The 22,354-nt window shown below is 42.7% G+C and overlaps 2 protein-coding genes across 2 annotated transcripts in view; both read right to left on the bottom strand.

The window, feature by feature from the left end:
* Positions 1-11,590, bottom strand: part of LOC307249680 (protein NLRC3-like) — a 30,860-nt gene extending 19,270 nt beyond the window's left edge. The window contains exons 1-8 of the mRNA XM_080026524.1: positions 11,486-11,590; positions 10,278-10,397; positions 9,760-9,841; positions 9,415-9,640; positions 7,017-8,796; positions 6,531-6,704; positions 1,757-1,930; positions 1,463-1,627 (exon numbers count right to left, since the gene is read on the bottom strand). Coding sequence (XP_079882650.1) covers positions 1,463-1,627; positions 1,757-1,930; positions 6,531-6,704; positions 7,017-8,796; positions 9,415-9,640; positions 9,760-9,841; positions 10,278-10,397; positions 11,486-11,535 — 2,771 coding nt within the window. The 5' untranslated portion in view covers positions 11,536-11,590. The remainder of the gene's footprint in view (positions 1-1,462; positions 1,628-1,756; positions 1,931-6,530; positions 6,705-7,016; positions 8,797-9,414; positions 9,641-9,759; positions 9,842-10,277; positions 10,398-11,485) is intronic.
* Positions 11,591-20,368: 8,778 nt separating this feature from the next.
* LOC307249195 (uncharacterized protein) overlaps positions 20,369-22,354 on the bottom strand; it is a 37,605-nt gene continuing 35,619 nt past the window's right edge. Inside the window, exons 39-42 of the mRNA XM_080025834.1 lie at positions 22,141-22,314; positions 21,862-22,026; positions 21,275-21,321; positions 20,369-20,965 (exon numbers count right to left, since the gene is read on the bottom strand). Of these exons, the coding sequence (XP_079881960.1) occupies positions 20,430-20,965; positions 21,275-21,321; positions 21,862-22,026; positions 22,141-22,314 (922 nt within the window). The 3' untranslated portion in view covers positions 20,369-20,429. The remainder of the gene's footprint in view (positions 20,966-21,274; positions 21,322-21,861; positions 22,027-22,140; positions 22,315-22,354) is intronic.

Genomic DNA, 22,354 nt, shown 5'->3' with positions numbered 1-22,354 from the left:
CAATGAACTGTAGATCCCCAGTGCTGGCAGCACTCATGCAGCTCCAGACCATGACACTCCAACCACCATGCTTGACTCTAAGCAAGACACACTTGTCTTTGTACTCCTCACCTGGTTGCCGCTCCACACTCTTAACACCATCTGAACCAAATAAATGTATTTTTGTCTCATCAGACCACAGGACATGGTTGCAGTAATCCATGTCCGTAGTCTGTTTGTCTTCAGCAAACTTTTTGTGGGGTTTCTTGTGCATCATCTGTAGAATAGGCTTCCTTCTGGTATGACAGCCATGCAGACCAGTATGATGCAGAGTGCGGCGTATGGTCTGAGCACTGACAGCTTGACCCCCCACCCCTTCAAGCCCTTCAGCAATGCTGGCAGCACTAATACGTCTATTTTCCAAAGCCAACCTCTGTGTACGACACTGACCATGTGCACTCAACCTTCGTAAACTGGGCCGCAGGGTGGTATTGCAACATGATAACGACCCCAAACACACCTCCAAGACGACCAGTGGCTTGCTAAAAAAGCTGAGGGTAAAGGTTATGGCCTGGCCAAGCATGTCTCCAGACCTAAACCCTATTGAGCATCTTTGGGGCATCCTCAAACGGAAGGTGGAGGAGCGCAAGGTCTTTAATATCCACCAGCTCTGTGACGCTGTCATAAATGGGTGGAAGAGGGTTCCAGTTGCAACCTGTGAAGCTCTAGTGAACTCCATGCCCAAGAGGGTTAAGGCAGTGCTGGAAAATAATGGTGGCCACACAAAATATTTACACTTTGGGCCCAATTTGTAAATTTTTTCTAAGGGGTGTACTCACTTTTGTTGCCAGCAGTTTAGACATTAATGGCTGTGTGTCGAGTTATTTTGAGGGGACAGTAAATTTACACTGTTATACAAGCTGTACACTGACTACTTTACATTGTATCAAAGTGTCATTTATTCAGTGTTGTCCCATGGAAAGATATAAAGAAATATTTGAAGAAATGTGAGGGGTGTACTCACTTTTGTGAGATACTGTATATGCCTTTCATTTTTAATGTTTTATGGCATTTTACGTGCTTCGTGTCCTGGCGTCCATTGGAATGGACATGAAAAAAAACTCATAAAAACATGAGTTCGAAAAAAAAAAAAATCCACTCTGTTTTTATGTTGAAGAGTATTCTGAGAAGAAAAAATGCGGGTCTGAAGGGGTTAAATAATTTCCTGATAATTAACACATATGACACACCTCTTTAAATTAGATTTTAGTGATCATAAAAACTAAAACTAACACCTTTGTCCTTCGAAGCATTTCAGATTGATTCACAGTTTGCAGTTTGTTTAATTGTTTCACGGATAGGAACCAATCAGATCTCTTGATTTGAGCTACCAGTTCTATAAGGGAAAACACATGTCCTTCTTCATGATGGACCAGAGGGGAAGGACACCAGCAGTGTGTGAGCTCTTGTTGTCTGTCCATACCTGAGAGTGTCCAGTCTCCAGTCTGGATCCTCCGACAGCAGCTTCACTCCTGAGTCTCCAGGATGGTTGTAGCTCAGGTCCAGCTCTCTCAGATGGGAGGGGTTGGATTTCAGAGCTGAGGCCAAAGACTCACAACCTTCTGCTGTGACCAGACAGCCCGACAGACTGGAATTAGAAAAATATCATGAATTCAGTATTTTAGATGTTGAACTGCATTATCAACATACATATCATCTAAAGCTGGATGAGATGGATTTAAAAGATCCACTGTTAAACAAACAGATGGATTCTGACCTGAGTGTTTCCAGTTCACAGTGTGGACTCTTCAGTCCAACGGACAGACGCTTCACTCCTGAATCCTGCAGGTCGTTGTTACTCAGGTCCAGCTCTCTCAGACTAGAGGACTGGGAGCTGAGAACTGAGGACAGAGCTTCACAGCTTCTCTCTGAGAGATTACAGTCACTCAGCCTGAAGGAGAATTAGTGAAAAGAAAAAACATAATTGTTTATTATTTAGGAAATTAAGCACTATTGACTTAGGATGTGGATTGTTACTATTTAGTAGGTACATTTATACTCAGCAAGATTTTTATTTATTATTTTATTTAGTCAACTTGTCTTTTAACTTCATATCTATCAAATAGTGAGGTATTGAGCATCACTCAGTGGTCAGACTCAGTAGTACTGAGAGTACTGAGCGTTCAGAGCTGTAAGTAAGTAAGTAAGTAAGTAAGTAAAGTTTATTTATATAGCGCCTCTCGCAGACCAAGGTCACAAAGCGCTTCACATTAAAAAACACAATAAAACACAATAAAACGACACATATACAGAGTCTGTTACAAAGAAGAGTTTCCTAAGAACGTACAATATAATACTATACAATATAATACAGAGTAGATAGACATGGATCTAGAAGGCCTGTCTGAACAAGTGCGTCTTAAGCTGACTCTTAAAAATATCCACAGAGTCCAGAATGCGCAGGGACTGGGGCAGGTCATTCCACAGACGAGGAGCAACAGCCTTGAAAGATCTGTCTCCTCTGGTTTTAAAACGAGTGCGAGGAACCATCAGGAGGTTCTGCGTGGAGGACCTCAGGCTCCTGTTGGAGGCATAAGGCTGGATCAGGCCCTTAATGTAATCAGGAGCCTGACCGTGGAGAGCCCTGAACGTCAGCACCAGGATTTTAAAGTTTACTCTGTATGCGACAGGCAGCCAATGTAAAGCTTTCAAAATAGGAGAAATATGGGCTCTCCTGTGGGTGCGGGTCAGGAGCCTCGCAGCCGAGTTTTGGACAACTTGTTAACGAGCCAAGCCTTTTTTACTAAGGCATGTTAGAAGGCTGTTACAGTAGTCCAATCGTGAGGACACAAAAGTGTGGACAATCATCTCAAGCTCGTGACTCGAGACCATGTGTCTGAGCTTGGAGATGTTGCGCAAGTGAAAATTGCAGTTCTTGACCAGCTGATTCATATGCCGTTCTAGGGACATCCCTTCATCAAAAATTACACCAAGATTCCTCAGACTTTTTTTCACTGAGCTGCTTAAGTTGCCGAGATGCTGGGTAATGAGTGGGACAATAGTGTCCGGGGCGACAACTAGGGTTTCAGTTTTGCTGGAGTTCAGCTGGAGGCTATTCTCACTGAGCCATAGCTTTATTTTGGACAGACAGTTTGTAAGGGAAGCCAGCCTCTGGGGTTCGCAGGGCTTAAACGAGCAGTACAGTTGAAGATCATCAGCATACAGATGGTAAGAAATGTCACTGAACTGCTGGATCAGCTCACCTAAAGGGAGCAAATAAATCAAGAATAGAATCGGCCCAAGGACTGAGCCCTGGGGTACCCCACACTGCAAGTCCGCCGGTACTGACATCATGTTATTAGAGGACACACAGAAGGTTCTACCATTCAGGTATGATCGAAACCACTCTAACACAGGGCCTGACATGCCGACCGCATCCCGTAGTCTGTTAAACAGAATATCATGGTCCACTGTGTCAAACGCAGACGACAGGTCTAGCAGGACCAGGACAGAACATTTACCGGAGTCGGCAGCCATCATAATGTCACTGGACACTTTTAACAGTGCTGTTTCAGTGGAGTGAAATTTTCTGAAACCAGACTGAAAAGTGTCGAATATGTTGTTAGCCTCCAAGAATGTTGTAAGTTGGTTACAAACAACCTTTTCCAGAACTTTGGCCAGGAACGGGATCTTAGAGATAGGCCTGAAGTTCTGTAGCTCTGCTGGGTCCAAGCGCGGCTTCTTTAGATGAGGTTCCACAACAGCATGTTTAAGGGAACATGGGAACACACCAGCTGAGAGTGACATGTTAAACATTTTGGTGATGAAAGGAGCGATCGATTCCAAAACATTAACAAAAAGTCGGGCCGGGACAACATCGAGACGACAAGGGGTCACTTTCATGGTGCTTACGGTGGATAAAATGTCCACTTGAGTGACTGCCTTAAAAGAAGACCAACTGTGAGGAGGGGGGTCAAGCTGGGCTTCACTGCAGGAAGGGGAACAAGGGAGTTTCGCCTTTATATCTCTAACTTTGTTGACAAAGAAAGTCAGAAACTCATTGCAGCTGGCCCTGCACTGCACAGCAACAGCAGAAACAGGAGGTGAGACGAGAGAACTGATTGTATCAAAGAGCACTTTTGGGTTTCTCTTATTGGAGACAATCAGCTGACTAAAATAACTTGATCTTGCTTCATCCAAACGATCATTCAGGGAGGAAACAAGGTCCCTTAAATGAAGTCTATGGACCTCCAGTTTGGTTGAATGCCACAGGCGTTCAATTTTACGGCACGTTCTCCTCAAGTTCACAATGATGTCATTAATCCAGGGACAGAACTGCAGACGGTCCACATTATTCATTTTAAAAGGTGCTACTTCATCCAAGATAGTAGCACAGTGACTGTCAAAAGAGTGAACAAATGCATAAATTTCAGTGCAGTCTTTGAAAACAGTGGGGTCAATTCTGTCACAGAACCTTACTGCTGTCGACTCTGTGATAATCCTCCTCTCTACTTTAACGGGTAGGGGGCGAAGGTCATAATTCCAAGACAGGTCAAAAAATACACCACAATGGTCACTGAGGTGCACATCTTCGACGCTCACATTATCAAGCTGTAGACTGAGAGACAAAACTAAATCTAAGGTGTGGCCTTTCGAATGTGTGGGGCCGGAGACATGTTGAGTGAAGTTAAAAGCTTCTGTCATAGATATAAAATCTGCTGCTGGGCCAGAAGCATCATCAATGTGCAGATTAAAATCCCCAAGAATTAAAACTTTTTCCAGTCTTAAAATGGATGATAAAAAGTCAGTAAACTCAGTTAAGAATGCACCAGCAGGGCCAGGGGGACGATAAACCAAAATACAATAAAATGTGTTGGTGCAACCAATTTGCATCATCTGAGCTTCAAAAGTGGTAAAAAGCTCCGTACTCATTACTCTGCACGTGAACGCGTCTCTGAAAACAGCGGCCAAACCACCTCTGCGGCGAGAGGGGCGGGGCGTTCCTACAGCAGAGCAGCCCGCTGGACACAGCTGATTCAGGTGGATGAACTCCTCATCACGTTGCCACGTCTCAACAAGAAAAAGAAAGTCCAACTTTTTCCTGGAGAAGAGCTCATTGATGGAAAAGGCCTTGTTTGCAATGGAGCGAGCGTTGAGTAATCCAAAGCGGCTGAGCGAAGGTGAAGCAGCTGTATTATCAGCTGAGCGCTTTGGAAACTGCCGCAGGTACCTCACGCGGCCACGTGACGTCCAGCTGTACCGGCTTGTCGGGAGCCTCTCAGCCGGTGTAGACACCACGGATCCAGACTGCTCCCTCGTAGCGTGGAAATGCAGCGGGGAGCGGCGACGGGACGTTGTTTCCCTCGTCATGCTGCAGCGGAACAGGACGCAGCCTCGCAGGGGACGGGTGGATCCGGACATCCTCCAAGCGGCTCGTTTGATCTGGACCTGGAGACCAGCCCTGCGGCCTCTGCGTCTCGACCTCTTTTTGGGATTACCCGTAGGACGAAGCAGCAACAGGTAATCCTGGCAGGTGGGAGCGCACACGAACGGGGGTGGGAAAGTGTTCCTGTAGTTGTCCCAGTCGTTGAAGCGGATTTCCATCAACGCTTTAATGTCAAAGAGAGAGCTGCGATCATATGTCCTCACTGCCTCGACACAATCGCTGGCCGTCAAGGCAGACATGATGGCGGAGAAAGGCAAGAACAGGGCGGGGATACGACATCGTAACAGACACTGTAGCAGGCGAGCAGCGGCACAACCAAACACAGGCGCCATCTTGCTCCCACGACTCCAAATGCTGTCTGCATTCCAGTACATCTGTAAGTTTTTATTTTTTATATACAGTCTATGGTTCGTATTAGACATGGTCCCACATTTTCAAAATTGAGGAAAAGGTCTTTCTCCACACTTGCTGCCGTGTCTGAAGTTCCCGAATTTCCACATACAATGAAAGTGTGGAGTGCCAACTGCTGTAGCTACAGACTCTCTCTGTCTGGACTTCTCATAACTTCTAGCATTCTGCAGGAAATAACTGCTAATCTACTGACAATCAATAATATTTGATTTAGAAAGAAACTCTGGTCTAGAAGTGCCTGCAATTACATTTATGGCAACTAGAAATGGCAGATTATAGCTTTAATACCATTATCGAGACTCCTTTACGACCGAGTCTTTAGTGATACAACTATCAATATACTTTTCTATTATTTGGTTGGAAGATGAGGCAACACTACGTTGTTAACATAACTGGTTTTGCTTCTAATGCTTATACGATGATTAAACTTGTGATGAATAAGTTCGATCTACAGTAAAACAAGTTTCTCACCTAAACAACTGTGTTATTCAAAAACTAAATGTTTTGTTATCTTGATGTTTATTTTGAACGCATCATTTTGATGAATTTTTTTCGAATCTGCCTAATAATCATTTTACTGAGCAAACCTGAACACATCACATCTTAAACTTAAACAGAATCCATCGATAAGCTCAAACATTAGTGATTTTCGGGTTTTGGAAAAAGCTCAACTGTTAAACAGACACATTCTGACCTGAGTATTTCCAGTTTACAGTGTCGACTCTTCAGTCCAACGGAGAGACGCTTCACTCCTGAATCCTGCAGGTCGTTGTCACTCAGGTCCAGCTCTCTCAGACTAGAGGACTGGGAGCTGAGAACTGAGGACAGAGCTTCACAGCTTCTCTCTGAGAGGTTACAGCCACTCAGCCTGAAGGAGAATTAGGGAACACAAAAAACATAATTGTTTATTATTTAAAAAAAAGAAGCATTGTTGACAAAGGATGTGGATTGTTAACTTTTACCTTTTATTAATATTGACCCCATTATCGAAAGATTTAAATGACATGTGCAACTCGAGATGTAACATTACACTATAACCATAGCATAGGATTCGATAGCAGAATTGATAAGCTCAAACGTTAGTGATTTTCGTGTTTAGAAAAAAGCAGAACCGGGTGCTTATTATAACTGGGTTTCAAGCCCCATCCCTCCTGTTAGCATGTTTCATGTGTCCACCTACAGAGCTTTGTTGGAGGCTCTGACCACTGGCAGCAGCCTCAGAAGAGCCTCCTCTGAAGCAGAGTATTTCTTCAAGTCAAACACGTCCAGATCTTTTTCTGATGACAGCAAGATGAAGACCAGAGCTGACCACTGAGCAGGAGACAGTTTATCTGAGGAGAGACTTCCTGAACTCAGGGACTGTTGGATCTCCTCCACTAGAGAATGATCATTCAGTTCATTCAGACAGTGGAACAGATTGATGCTTTTCTCTGAAGAGATATCCTCACTGATCTTCTTCTTTATGTACTCAACTGTTTCCTTGTTGGTGTCTGAGCTACTTCCTGTCTGTGTCAGCAGACCTCTGAGGAGATTCTGATTGGTCGGCAGTGAAAGACCCAGGAGGAAGCGGAGGAACAAGTCCAGGTGTCCATTTGGACTCTGTAAGGCCTTGTCCACAGCACTCTGGTGGAGATGTGTTAGATTAGGTTGGGATGATGTTTCTTCATCAGACATCAGATTGACTCCAGAGTTGATGAATGTCAGATGGACATGAAGAGCAGCCAGAAACTCCTGAACGCTCAGATGGACGAAGCAGAACACCTTGTCCTGGTACAGTCGACTTTCTTCTTTAAAGATCTGTGTGAACACTCCTGAGTACACTGAGGCTGCTCTGATATCGATGCCACACTCTGTCAGGTCTGATTCATAGAAGATCAGGTTTCCTTTCTGCAGCTGCTCAAAAGCCAGTTTTCCCAGACACTCTATCATCTTCCTGCTCTCTGGACTCCAGTGTGGATCTGTCTCAGCTCCTCCATCATACTTGGTGTTCTTCAGTTTAGCCTGAACCACCAGGAAGTGGATGAACATCTCAGTCAGGGTCTTGGGCAGCTCTCCTTCCTCTCCGGTATTCAACACATCCTCCAGAACTGTAGCAGTGATCCAGCAGAAGACTGGGATGTGGCACATGATGTGGAGGCTTCGTGATGACTTGATGTGGGAGATGATTCTGCTGGCCTGCTTCTCATCTTTGAATCTCTTCCTGAAGTACTCCTCCTTCTGTAGGTCAGTGAACCCTCTGACCTCTGTCACCATGCCAACACAGTCAGGAGGGATCTGATTGGCTGCTGCAGGTCGTGTGGTTATCCAGAGGCGAGCAGAGGGAAGCAGTTTCCCCCTGATGAGGTTTGTCAGCAGCACATCCACTGAGGTGGACTCTGTAACATCAGTCAGGATCTCATTGTTGTGGAAGTCCAGAGGAAGTCGACACTCATCCAGACCGTCAAAGATGAACACAACCTGGAACTCTTCAAAGCTGCAGATTCCTGCTGCTTTGGTTTCAGTAAAGAAGTGATGAACAAGTTCCACCAAGCTGTACTTTTTCCCTTTCAGCACATTCAGCTCTCTGAAAGTGAATGGAAATGTGAACTGTATGTCCTGGTTGGTTTTGTCTTCAGCCCAGTCCAGAGTGAACTTCTGTGTTAAGACTGTTTTCCCAATGCCAGCCACTCCCTTTGTCATCACTGTTCTGATTGGTTCATCTCTTCCAGGTGAGGCTTTAAAGATGTCTTCTTGTCTGATTGTTGTTTCTGGTCTGTCTGGTTTCCAGGATGCTGTTTCAATCTGTCTGACCTCATGTTCATCATTGACCTCTCCAGTCCCTCCCTCTGTGATGTAGAGCTCTGTGTAGATCTGATTCAGAAGGGTTGGGTTTCCTGCTTTAGCGATCCCCTCAAACACACACTGGAACTTCTTCTTCAGGTTAGTCTTTAGATCACGCTGGCAAATTGAAGCTATGGTTCCTGAATGAACAAACAAGAACGAGGATTAATAACCGGATGATGATCAAAATATGTAATTGTATATTTTTCACTTCCATTGAATCTCTTCAGAACATCAGATGTGAACAGTTTCTGACTGTGTACAGAATTCATAGATCTGATATTAATGTGTGAATTATATTAACAGCAGTGTAGAAATGCAGTTAACTCTCCCTCCACCCCTTCTTTTCATCATGTTAAATCTGATATAATCTATAAAGCAAGGAACGTCTGTCTGTCAAATGTGTCTACGTTATTTTCATTGTAATACAGTTAATAGCGAGACTATTGCAACAGTCATGCTTATTTCAGTTAGCCTGTAACACACACACACACACACACACACACTGTGTGTGTCACAGCTGACTGCTATTGACACGCTGACATTTTTGACAGTTATATCCAAACAAGCGATGCACCAGCCGTTTCAATAACTGTGTGACACTGCCTATGTGTAGGCTACATCTGTTTGTGTCCCACTTTCATAGACAGGTTACATTTAAGCATGCATAAGGTATACCTGCTTCCTACTGGCACCGCACTAGTATAGTAATTGTCCATTTTCGTCATCATGTTGAACCTTTAGAGAAATCCTCTTACTGCTCCACAGAAGGTCAGCCAGCTCCTCCTGCTTCATTCTCCTCAGGAAGTGCAGTGTGATCTTCAGAAATGCTTTTCTGCTGCTCCTCTGCTCTTCATCCTCACCGTCCAACACCTCCTCATCCTCCCTCTGACTCTCTAAGCATTCTGGGTAATCTGGACTCAGAAGCTTCTGGATCTTCTTCAGCTCGTTCTTCACAAACTTGACGATGTTTTCCTCCAGCAGCTGCAACAGAATATTATATGAAACATCAGAAACATGATGGACAGACTGACGGTCCAAATAAAACATGGAAGTTATTGTGAACAGAACAGATATAAAGTAGTTGTTGTACATGTACAGACCATGAATGTGGAGTCCAGGTGTGTTTGTTGCTGCTGGGCAGAGCGACCACTGGGAACCTCTGAGACCTCCTGGTCCAACATGCTGTCGGTTCATACAGATTTATTATTAGATTTTTTTTATTGAGATCATATTTGGTCATTTCGTTACGCATTATTCGACAGAGTGGAGAGACAGAGATGAAATGGGGATAGTGAGGGGAGTGACATGCAGATAAAGACCCTGGTTGATCCACAGATCTGCTGTGACAATGACAGAACCTCAATGGGGGGCTCTGCACTGCACCATGGCGCAATTACAGCAAATTTAAGGTCTCACCAAGAAAAACCCACAGAGAGTGAAATTCACCTTTTAATCTTCAGCCACAGAAACTAATGGAGACAGTTAAGGATCAAGGTAAGGATGATAACTAATCTGTCATGCAATGCACGATGCTCTAATCAGAACTAATGTGATTTTCGCATTAAACTTCATCTCAGGAGAGATGGAAAGTAACAGACACAAACAGTTACATTCTGACCTCTGATCAGCAGACTGGGCTCCATCTTTGAAGTTAATAGGTCTGCCCGTAGACCAGTCACTCTTGATGGACACACAGCTGGGTCCAGGTCCAGGAGAGTCTGGTTTGTCATAATGGATCCTGATGGAATCACAACAATGTAAAATGCTTCTAAAGATTATTAATTGACTTAAAGCCACTTCGAGTAACTTGGTCCGTTGGCAGCCCCTTTGGACAAAAGCGGTAGTATTTTTACGACGCCCGCTTTCGTAAAGCTGTTCTCTAGCTCTTGCCGGGCGTGCAAGTGTCAAATGGTTAGGGCGCTGCGCAATATAGTGCATGTCCGTGTGTTGTAAGTGTGAGGGCACGGACTCTTTTCGGCTCCGTGAGAGTGGTTAGTGACACCGCATCAACTAATGCCAGTCAGTGCTACACACATCTGATTGCAATGAGTTGATGCAGCAGTGTCACCTAACTACTCTCACGGAGCTGAAAGATTACGTGTCCTCACAGAAAGCAAATGAACAAGAGACGGCAGTTAGTATGGATCACGATGAGGTAATGTGTTTGTGTTGTTGATGTAAATAAGGACTATTTCAGATGAAAAATGGTAATCTGATGATGGTGAAGCAAAGCAAACTTTGTTTTAGTACCGCTCATTCATTTAGGAGTAAACACTGCAGTCTAGATCACTTCCGTGAAATTGTGTACACGTTGGCTTGGCAACGTCCTCCTCCTGCCTGTCTATCACTCTCCCTTTTAGCTTTTCTTCATTGCATTTTCTTTTTCTTCTTTGATGGTTCAGCCCCGTTATCAGTCATTATGACGACAAATAACTGTCTCAAACAAGGCTCCCGCTCCCATTCCCTCACCTGGAGGTATAGGCTTCTCAAATCGCGTTGCTGTGCCACACTGAAATCTGCGACCAATACGAAAATGTGACCATAGAGCCTGCACGAGCGAACCGAAAATCGGACTGGGTGTGCGACCAGACCAAAAGCAGTAATAAAAACTATATAAAAACGTCTTTCTTTGCACTGATGGTCTCGTTTGCTGTTAAAGGTAATTTATGATTATCAGAGGAAACATGAGGCTGTTTAAAAGATATGTAAATGTTACTCGTAGCCGCTTTAAAGACTAAAAACATAAACACTGTGAGAGAAATAATGCTGTCGATCTTTGAACTATATAGGAGAGATAGTAACAGACACAAACATTTATATTCTGACCTCTGATAAGCAGACTGGGCTCCACCTTTGAAGTGGATAGGTTTACCCATAGACCAGTCGCTCTTGAAGGACACACAGCTGGGTCCAGGTCCAGGAGAGTCTGGTTTGTCATGTTGAATCCTGATGGAATCACAACAATGTAAAATGCTTTTGAAGATTATTGTTTGAGGTTTTAATACTGAAAACAACAAACAGAGAAATTATTACTGTTGTCCAGCTTTGAACCTTATAGGTTTATCCATAGACCAGTCACTCTTGATGGACACACAGCTGGGTCCAGGTCCAGGTCTGTTCAACACACACACACACACACACACACACACACACACACACACACACACACACACACACACACACACACACACACACACACACACAGAAAAAGCTTTGAGTGTGAATAATGACGGTGCAGTGATTTGAGTCATGGACAGTTAGAGATCCTCATGTCACCTATGAGCTTTGGTCTGGCCGTCATGTTCCCCACACAGAGTGGTTTTAGAGGGAGGGACTCCCTCCTCTCTGTCCTCACTCTGATCCATAGCAGAGCCCACACCTTCACACAAACACAACAACATGTTCATTCATTACAACAAGCTTTACATCACAGGACACATTAGTTCACTGTCACTAACAGACACAAACATTCAGGGCTGACAGAAACCTGGTTGGACCCTAAACTGGATCTGATGACCCTGGAATGTGTTACACAGCTCCAGATTCACCATCAACACAGCTTATACCATTAGCTTGGTTATTACTCAACTCACCCGGTTGAGTTGAGTGTTAAAATATCAGGAAGTGGTAACATTAATATCATAAAGCTAACAAAGTCAAATTATTCTAGATGACGATATTTCCAAATGGTCAGCAATTAATTATGAGTCAGCTATTCTGGTGAACACTTAGTGCCTAAATCACTTTTTTTCCATATATCAGTGCCGGAAAAGATTCTCGTATTAATACACAGCCTAAGCTTTGTAAACAGGTATGTAAACAAACAGTGTTTAAAGAAAAGGAGGGAACAGACAGGTAGCAGATACACTTATTAATAACTGATTTGACAATGAGCATTCTCCAGAATTTAAATGTGCTGCTCCAATTTGTTCCATACAAACCCTACACAAAGTAGTAATGTACTTACAAAGTTTTTAATCAGACTGAACCCTTGTTACATCCTGAAGAACAAAATGCATTTTGGGTTTTAATTGAGGTCAAGAGAAAATCAAGGTCTGTGTCTTTAAATCTTTAAGTGATGACAAAGATTGAACAGAGACACAGGAGAGCTCACATGTTCTTTTCCTGTTCAACCATTTCAGACATTCCCTGCATATTTCACTCATAACGTGAGCTCAGGTTACAATCAAACTGCTGTTGATTCTTCTACTGAACAAACTAACAATATTAATGGATTGGATTTATATAGCACTTTGCTAGGCACTCAAAACGCTTTCCAGAGTTCCATTCATTCACACACAGTCATACAGGTGACGGAAGCGTGGCTGCCATTCCCTGCCTACGGCCCCTCCGACCACCACAAACATACACATGAAGTGTCTTGCCCAAGGGAACAACAAGCATGACACAAGTGTCAGGGCAGGGATCAAGCCGCCAACCCTTCGATCATTGGCCGACCCGCTCTACCAGCTGAGCCACAGTTGCCCCATATTACATAGGAATCTTTACTAGAGTCATTGTTCTTTAACTCAGAGAGAAACTTTACAGCATATTTCAATTATAAATATTAAGAAACAGCCAATCACCATCAAGAAACATTTCTACCGTCCAGTTAAACAGCGACACAGCACAATGTGATCAAAGTGATCCTGATGATCAGACATTTACAGGTTTCTCTGGGAGGATTCTCACCTGCTGAACTGACTTCAGGTCGACTTACAGACACTTTCCACCTTCATGTGTGGAGGAAACACTGGGTGAGAAGACGCTGCTCATTTCATCCTGCTCAGTCCTGGTGTGTGTGTGATCTGAGGACGCCGTCACACCCTCACAACTTAACAGTCAAAGTCTAAAAATAAACATTAGAGTCACGTGAAAACCTGTTCAACAAGTGAAGAGTGTTCCCAGTCTGTCTCCGCCTCCTCTCCTCTACCTGCCTGAGGCTAATGTTGATCTATTGTACCTGTGTGTAAGAGATGAGTTTATATTGTTATTGATTTCGTTTTGGAGGTGTTGATGTCAGTTAGTGCAAAGTTTTGCAAGAAATAAAAAAAGATAATGCAACTTTTTAATGAAAGACACACAGGTCCAGATTATGAATTGTATTGTCCACTCTTGCAACACTGTGTTTTTCTTGTATTGTTTTTAATTTAATTTGGAACGTTGTTTTAGGTCTACAGTATGTGTTTCAAGCCTGCTACTGACTGACTGAAGTGTAAGTGGGTGCATTGTGAGTTTTCAAATGTTGTTGTTGTTGTTGTTGTGTGTGTGTGTGTGTGTGTGTGTGTTGCACTTTGACCATACAAATGTTTCCCAACTGATACTAAAGTATACTTCCATTCCTCCAATAAGCAATCAGTAATAAGCTACTACTAAATAAATTAAATAAACTATTATTATATAGGATAACTAATATCATCGCCCTGCAGGAGTTGGGCGGCGCCAGTAGGTGGCAGTAACGTCCGTGCCACTACGTCACTACCAACTGAAACACCACCGAAGAAGACGTCAACGGTCGCCTGGTCGCCTCTTGCCCCTGTAAAGCACTTTTAATGGCCTTGTGTCTGAATTGTGCTATAGAAATAAACTTGCCTTGCCTTGCCTAATTGAACTTACGTGGCATCAACAGAAATGTATTTTATCTCCGAGAGCAAAGTTCTTGAGTACGGCTCCGGTCACTGTTAGATGATCATATTACTTTATCATCACTGTTAATGTTTAACTGGCACTTTAAGGGTTAAGCAGGTTTAAGTGTTCTCTATACTTTCAGCTAGTCCCATGTTTAATAGCAAATTTTTTGTTATTCAATAACAATCTTCACGAAAAGTCACTAAATGCAGTGAAGTAAAAGGTCAACTATCTCCCTCTGAGATTTACTGCAACACAAGTGTAAAGAAATACTCGCATCAAGTAAAGCACGGTCAAAAAAAAAAGTAAGTATAGCCAGCCTGTATACAACAAGCAATCCCTAGTTGCCCTGCGTTCCAATCCACATACTTCCCTACTATTTAGTATGCCAGAAAAAGATTAGAATGTCCCAATACATGCATGTCAATTGTAGTATGATGAAAATACATAAATGCCCCACTTACTCCAATAGCATTTTGCAGTATCTTTATTCCCGACATAATGAAAATAAAAATAAATCTTTCTTATCTGATTTTTTTCTCTCCTGTGGCCCTGAAACTCTTCTGTACTTTAGTATGTAGTGTAGTAAAAAGAAAGAGTATGTGATTTGGAACGCAGGGTAAGGATTCTCCCAACTGTATTAATGCGTGTGTCGACTGCAAACCATACTATATTAATGCGCGGGTTTTCTCCCAAAATGATGGGGTTGCTCCAACTGTATTAATGCGTTTTTTTCCCTGACCATTAATACAGTTGGGGAAAATCGTCCTAGTGTAGGAAAAAGGGCACTGGCTACAATCCCTTATATTTACATGTAAATGTCAATGTTTCCACTTTGGGATTCCTATTAACAACAGGCAAAGCGACTGCTGATGAAAACTAGCTTTTAATTTAGCTCGGTTGCATTTACTTTTTTTCAAAGCATGTAAAAGCATTTAATGAATTAACAAATACAAAAATGTGTTCATCAATATGCAAACTCCCTGTTTTTAAACGAATACATCTTAAACATGTGAAATAATTAGATTATTATTATTATTTTTAACAATATTTAAAAAAAAATTGGATCAGAATTGTTGCCTTACCTTCAGCCGAAGCTTTAGAGGAGAAATCAAACTGCGACACGACGATCACACAAAGTCTGACTGAACTTGAAGCAAGAAACCTCCGAAGAGATGTTTGAGTTAAACATTAATCTGATCACTGAGAGAGATAAGCCGGGTTAAGGTCTGCTGTCTTAATAGTGGCAGATAAAGAACAGATACAGGCGGGTTAATGGATTGGATTTATATAGCGCTTTTCTAGGCACTCAAAGCTCTTTACAGGGTTCCAGGTTCCATTCATTCACACAGTCATACCGGTGGTGGAAGTGTGGCTGCCAATTCAATTCACGTCTACGGCCCCTCCGACCACCACCTCAAACATAGAGCAGTCATACACATTCACACCAGGCAAGGTGGGTGAAGTGTCTTGCCCAAGGACACAACAACCATGACACAAGTGGCAGGGCGGGGATTGAACCACCAACCCTTTGATCATTGGCCGACCCTCTCTGCCACCTGTCGCCCAAAGGGTAAAGGTCTGCTGTCTTAATAGTGGCAGATAAAGAACAGATACATGCTGAGTTTGAAGAGGATTCAGAAGACACACATTATAAATCAAGGAAAACTTATCTTTTTGTGTTGAATTGACTGAACATTAAAGTGGCTAAGAGACACTTTAAGTTTGTATTATTCAAGTGGCCCCTTTAGACAAAAGCAGTAGTGTTTTAACTACGCTAGCTGTTGTTCCTGGGTGAGAGTACCCATGACAAAGGCATTAAGAAAAAATTATAAAAATAGCGCTTATTTGAAATATTCAATTGTTCCTCGTAGCTACTCTAAGGACAGGTAGGCTGGTCGTCAGATTCAGTGTGTATGAATGAGTGAACGTTCCTGGTCTTTACTTCAATGCAGCTTCATGGCTCCATCTAGTGGCCTGATAGTAGAGGTACAGCAGCTGATGGCAGGCTTATTAATACTGCAATGTAACTAATAATTCATATTCTCAACTTTGTATATAAAAGAACTCGTTAACACTTTACAATAAGGCTACATTAATTAACTGTTAGTTAACGCTATTTACGGTTAGTTAATATGTAGTTTATGCTTATTAGGCATCAACTAACTGTAGATGCTTAGTTAGTTAGTGTATAGGTTAATGCTCGGTTTGGAATTCACTATGCTTAGTTAACTAATGCTTAAGCAAATCAGTTAGTTAATGGTTAGTTAATGCTTATGAAGCATTAACTAACGGTTAATTAGTGTAGTCCTATTGTAAAGTGTTACCAAGAACTCTATTTTTGATAGTGTTCTTCCTGTATGTGCTAGAATTTAGTTTGTTTTCTCAATGTTTGTATTATAAACCTGTTTTTCATGAGCAATACATCTTTCTTAACTAGGCTACATCATTCTAATAAGCTTTGAGATCAATAGTATTGTGTTATAATGTTTGTGAACAGGTACATTACATGTAAAATATAGAAATAGAAATATTAAAGGGTTGGAATTTTTTGTGAATTTGTTCAGCTGTTCTTTAATAGAATGTTTCTTTTGCAAAGTTTTGGTGGCATTTTCTGCCCCTTTTTTCGTTCAATGTTTGTTTTGCTGCATTTGTTTCGCCGTTATTTGGGCGATCGGGGTTACAAAAAAGTGACAAAAGTATTCAGCCTGGAAATCAAGACCCTGATTCACTGTCGTCATCCGGTTACGTCCACCCCAGAGCACCATACAAAGGGCTCTGGCCCGCCCATATCAGATAGAACGATTTGATTGGTAGCTCAAGATTTTATGACATATTTAATGAGCTTCAATGGAGAGTGCCCAGACCAACAGGCGCAGCAAATTTAATTTGCCAGCGCCTAGTGGCAGGTCTGGAAATGCCAGGCTAAAAAGTATTGGTAAAAAAAAACATCACAAATAAAAGTTAAACATTGTAAAAATCGTCCGTTAATTTTCCAAACAATAACAATTTGTTTTGAGGTCGTATTATCTATCATAATGTTACTGCTATAAATACAGTGTTCTTGAAACCTTTTTTCTTATAATGAAATTTTATTTTAAATTTTCTTTAGTTTCAACATGCAATACAAGAAGGTAGTAACAGTATCAATTAAGTTATCGGTCGTCACATTTTCCTTAGGGCCAAGTGAATTTTAAGTGTATTTTCGTTGTTCAACCAAGTCAATTTAAAGTGTGAGGACCAGGAGTTTGTAATGGATCCGGTGGGAGATGGGGAGCCAGTGAAGGTTTTTGAGGACAATATTACAGAGGTGATAGAAGGAGGTTTTGACGGTATGGCGGATGTGGGATTCATGGGAAAGGGTGGGATCAAAAATTACTCCAAGATTGCGGGCCTGGGGGGAGGGGGAGACCATGGTGCCGTTGATAGTGAGTGTGGGGGATTTGTGAGTTTGCTGCGGGTGGATTTTGAGTCGATGAGGAGGAGTTCAGTTTTGTTGCTATTGAATTTGAGGAAGTTATTTTGCTTCCAGAGTGTAAGTGTAGACAGGCATGATTCGATGTGGGAGAGGGGGGGGGGGGGTTGGGGGGTGCTGAAGTAAATCTGGGTGTTGTCGGCATAACAGTGGAAGTCCATGGAGAAATGGCGAAGTAACTGACCAAGGGGGAGGAGGTAAATGATGAAGAGGAGGGGGCTGAGTACAGAACCTTGGGGAATGCCTTGTGTGACGGTGACTGTGGCAGATGTGTGGTTGTGGAGGGAGATGAAGTGAGATCTGTCGGAGAGGTATGAGTGAAGCCAGCTGAGTGCAGTACCTTCAATACCGAGGTTGCTGAGTCTGGTGAGTAGGCTGGTGTGGTTTACAGTATCGAAGGCTGCACTCTGGTCAAGGAGGATGAGGAAGTTGAGGGAACCAGCATCGGAAGAGGTGAGGAGGTCATTGAAGACTTTGAGGAGAGCAGTTTCTGTGCTGTGGAGGGGGCGGAAGCCAGATTGGAGGGATTCAAAGAGGTTATTGGCGTGGGATGGGATTGGAGTTGTTTGGTGACTATGCGTTCAAGGGTTTTGGAGAGGAAGGGGAGGTTGGAGATTGGGGCGGTAGTTACAGAGGGAGGCGGGGTCGAGATCGGGTTTCTTGAGGGTGGGGGTGACAGCAGCAGATTTAAGAGGATGGTGAACCGTATAAGTTTGTGATCAGAGAGAGAAAGGGACATGGGTGGAGGTCGAGTACAGGGATATTGATGAAGCAGACAAGGTTGAGGATGTGTCCTTTGTCATGGGTGGGGAAGGTGACATGTTGGGTGAGACTGAAATTAGCCAGTAAAGTGGTGAATTCAAATGAGAGCTTGCAGGTGGGGGAGTCCATGTGGATATTAATGTCACCAAGTTACAGCAGGCGTGGAGAGAGGGTTGATGCTAGTGTGGATATATCCATCTCATCGCTGGTTGTTTTTCACTCGGAGGCTCAGTCCATGTGATGTAACTTCTGCTGCAGTGGATTGTGGGTCAGAACCTCCATGAAGCTGCTGTTTTAAACCACAGGACTGGAAGTTGTCTCCCTCCTACAGACGACACAGAGACACTGAGGAACCACACCAGACTCCAAACCCAGGATAAAGAGGTTCAGTGAATGTGGTGTTGAAGGTGTGGAGGTGGATCAGTGAGTCAGAGGAGACACTGTCGAAGGACAGAGAGCCAGCAGGACAGTCCACATACACTGCTACTCTGTGAGAGACAGAGGAGGAGGAGGAGATGGATGTTTCTCTGTTATTGTGCCAGACAGAGTAATGTCCACGATCAGAGCAGATCAGACTCCAGGACTGATCATTCTCTCCAAACACACAGTCTCCTTTAAACACAAGCTTCCTCTCCTCACTTAAAAACATAGTGAAAATGCATTATTAAGACCCAAACGTATCCGATAGCCTAGTTATTGTAATATGTCCTTATTTTTTACCGTACAAACTTACCAGCAGTTCATCGAGTGTGGTTCGACGTTCAGTCATAACAGTGACAGTTAGCAAGACTGTGCTAACATCTTCACCCTAAATTCACCGCCTAAAACTTGCTATTTTATCTACATTTAAGTAAAAGTTAGGAAGTATGAACGCACACACATGTCGCTGTCTGTGTGTGTGAGCCAGCAGCGTGTTGACAGTTGGTCGCCTCATGTCTGCTGGCGCTAGCTGACATTTATTTTATGAAATGTTAAAAAACTCACCTTTAAACACAAGCTTCCTCTCCTCACGTCCAATCCTCCTGTATAGAAAGATTCCCGCTTTAAAACTGTACCAGAATAGGGAGTTTAAAATGACCCCTCGCCGATATTAAAAGGTTTTAAAGCGAGGTAGAAAAAAAAAGTTTCACGTTTATTTTCAAACTTCTCCCGGCGGCCGCACGCTACGTCACAGAATGACAGGCGACGTTAGATGACGAAGCACGGCGAACTTCCACATGGGAGTTGTAGTCCAAAATGCAAAAGATAGATAGATAGATAGATAGATAGATAGATAGATAGATAGATAGATAGATAGATAGATAGATAGATAGATAGATAGATAGATAGATAGATAGATAGATAGATAGATAGATAGATAGATAGATAGATAGATAGATAGATAGATAGATAGATAGATAGATAGATAGATAGATACCCTTTCACTTTTCTTACTGTATTTTAGATATAAGACGAAATAATTTTTGGCATTTTTAATAGTTTTTTGGCAGCATTTGCAGTGTTTTTGCTGCATCTTGCTGAGTGTTACACTGATAATGAACACAATATACAGTATATATTACAAGTCTGAATAAAAAGAAAATTCTCCATTAGGACCAAGTGACTTTTTCTTCATTTATTTTATGAAATCAATACAAATACACAGAAAGAGAAGGCATTAGTACAAGAAACATTGTGAATCTGGCCATGAAAAGTATGCAGTTTGCAAGCAGTATGCTATTTTGACATACTTTCAAAATATCTTTTTCATCCTAACATGGCTCCTTGATCTTGCCTCTTGCTTATATATTATATATCTGTCTCATCGCTGGTTGTTTTCACTGAGAGGCTCAGTCCATGTAACTTCTGCTGCAGTGGATTGTGGGTCAGAACCTTAAAACCACAGGACTGGAAGTTGTCTCCCTCCTACAGATCACACAGAGCCACTGAGGAGTCATACCAGAACCCAAACCCAGGATACAGAGGTTCAGTGAATGTGGTGTTGAAGGTGTGGAGGTGGATCAGTGAGTCAGAGGAGACACTGTAGAAGGACAGAGAGCCAGCAGGACAGTCCACATACACTGCTACTCTGTGAGAGACAGAGGAGGAGGAGATGGATGTGTATCTGTTATTGTGACTGACAGAGTAACTTCCACCATCACGATCAGAGCATGTCAGACACCAGGACTGATCATTCCTTCCAAACCTACAGTCATCACTGATTCCTTTCCTGCTGATTCCTCTGTAACTCACTGATATATGAACCCTTCCTCTCCACTCGACCTCCCAGTAACCGCGACCAGTCAGACGATTACTACACAGCAGCTGAGGGAAGCGGTCAAACCTCTCTGGGTGATCAGGATATGGCTGCTGCTCCTCCACACATGTCACCTTCCTGTTGTTGTCAGACAGTTTGAGTTCTCTGTTTACTGTGTTTGTGTCCAGTGTGAGTTCACAGGCCCCTGATGGAGAGAAAAAGACACAACACAGCAGCAGTTTATCATCAGACACCTGAAGGGTTTATTCTCTGATTGTGTCCTGATGTTCATTTCTATAAAGTTTAATGACGACACATTTTGTTTGTGGTGTAAAGAAAACCTGAAAACCAAGAGATACTACTGAACTTGGAAACATGACATCCCTGGCATATTTGCATTTAAATTACTATTATCAAAATAAATACATTTTTACAACTTGTACCTAAATACATTCATTAGTTATATTACACATCTGCATTTTGTCTCCATCAGTCAAACTGAATCCACACTTACACTTCCTCAGACCAGGTTTTAACCTCTGCTCTCCACCGTGGTCCATCCTGGAGGAAGAAACACAGTCAGAATGATTTTCTATCAACATGAGTCCTAACTGCTGTTCAACATGAAGCAGTGTTCCTCAGTGTGTCAATCAAATAACATCTTATAAAAAAATATATATATAAACAGTTTGTGGCCAAAATTATTAGAACACCAGAGCTGAAAATATTGACCTTTTTGCCTCAAGAACCTGATTTAATTTCACAATGTTCATGAAATATGCAGTTGCTTTGAGTACAGCAAATATCAGATGAAGTCAATTTCAATCAAGAATTGATTTTGAATCAAATTGTGGGATTCCTAAATATTCACACTCCTTTGTCACGCCACACCTTTGTCCTGACACCACTCTCAGAAGCATTAAACTGACCATTTAGATTGATTCATGTTATCAGTTTGTTTCATTGTTTTCCTATCATGGCTATCGATCAGATCGCTTGTTTGAGCTACCAGTTCTATAAGAGAAAACACATGTCCTTCTTCATGATGGACCAGAGGGGAAGGACACCAGCAGTGTGTGAGCTCTTGTTGTCTGTCCATACCTGAGAGTGTCCAGTCTCCAGTCTGGATCCTCCGACAGCAGCTTCACTCCTGAGTCTCCAGGATGGTTGTAGCTCAGGTCCAGCTCTCTCAGATGGGAGGGGTTGGATTTCAGAGCTGAGGCCAAAGACTCACAACCTTCTGTTGTGACCAGACAGCCTGACAGACTGGAAGTAGAAAAGTATCATGAACTCAGTATTATGTCAGTGGAAAAATCCTACAAATGTTCAATGAGCAGGATTTTGAAAGATCCACTGTTAAAGAAACAGATGAATTCTGACCTGAGTGTTTCCAGTTTACAGTGTGGACTCTTCAGTCCAATGGACAGATGCTTCACTCCTGAATCCTGCAGGTCGTTGTTACTCAGGTCCAGCTCTCTCAGACTAGAGGACTGGGAGCTGAGAACTGAGGACAGAGCTTCACAGCTTCTCTCTGAGAGATTACAGCCACTCAGCCTAAAGGAGAATTAGGGAACACAAATGCATGATGGTTTAT

Source organism: Ammodytes marinus, assembly GCF_949987685.1.
Source record: "Ammodytes marinus genome assembly, chromosome: 4".
NCBI lineage: Eukaryota > Metazoa > Chordata > Actinopteri > Uranoscopiformes > Ammodytidae > Ammodytes > Ammodytes marinus.
Note: the sequence above shows the minus strand (reverse complement) of the source record. Positions and strands in the feature narration are given on the sequence as shown.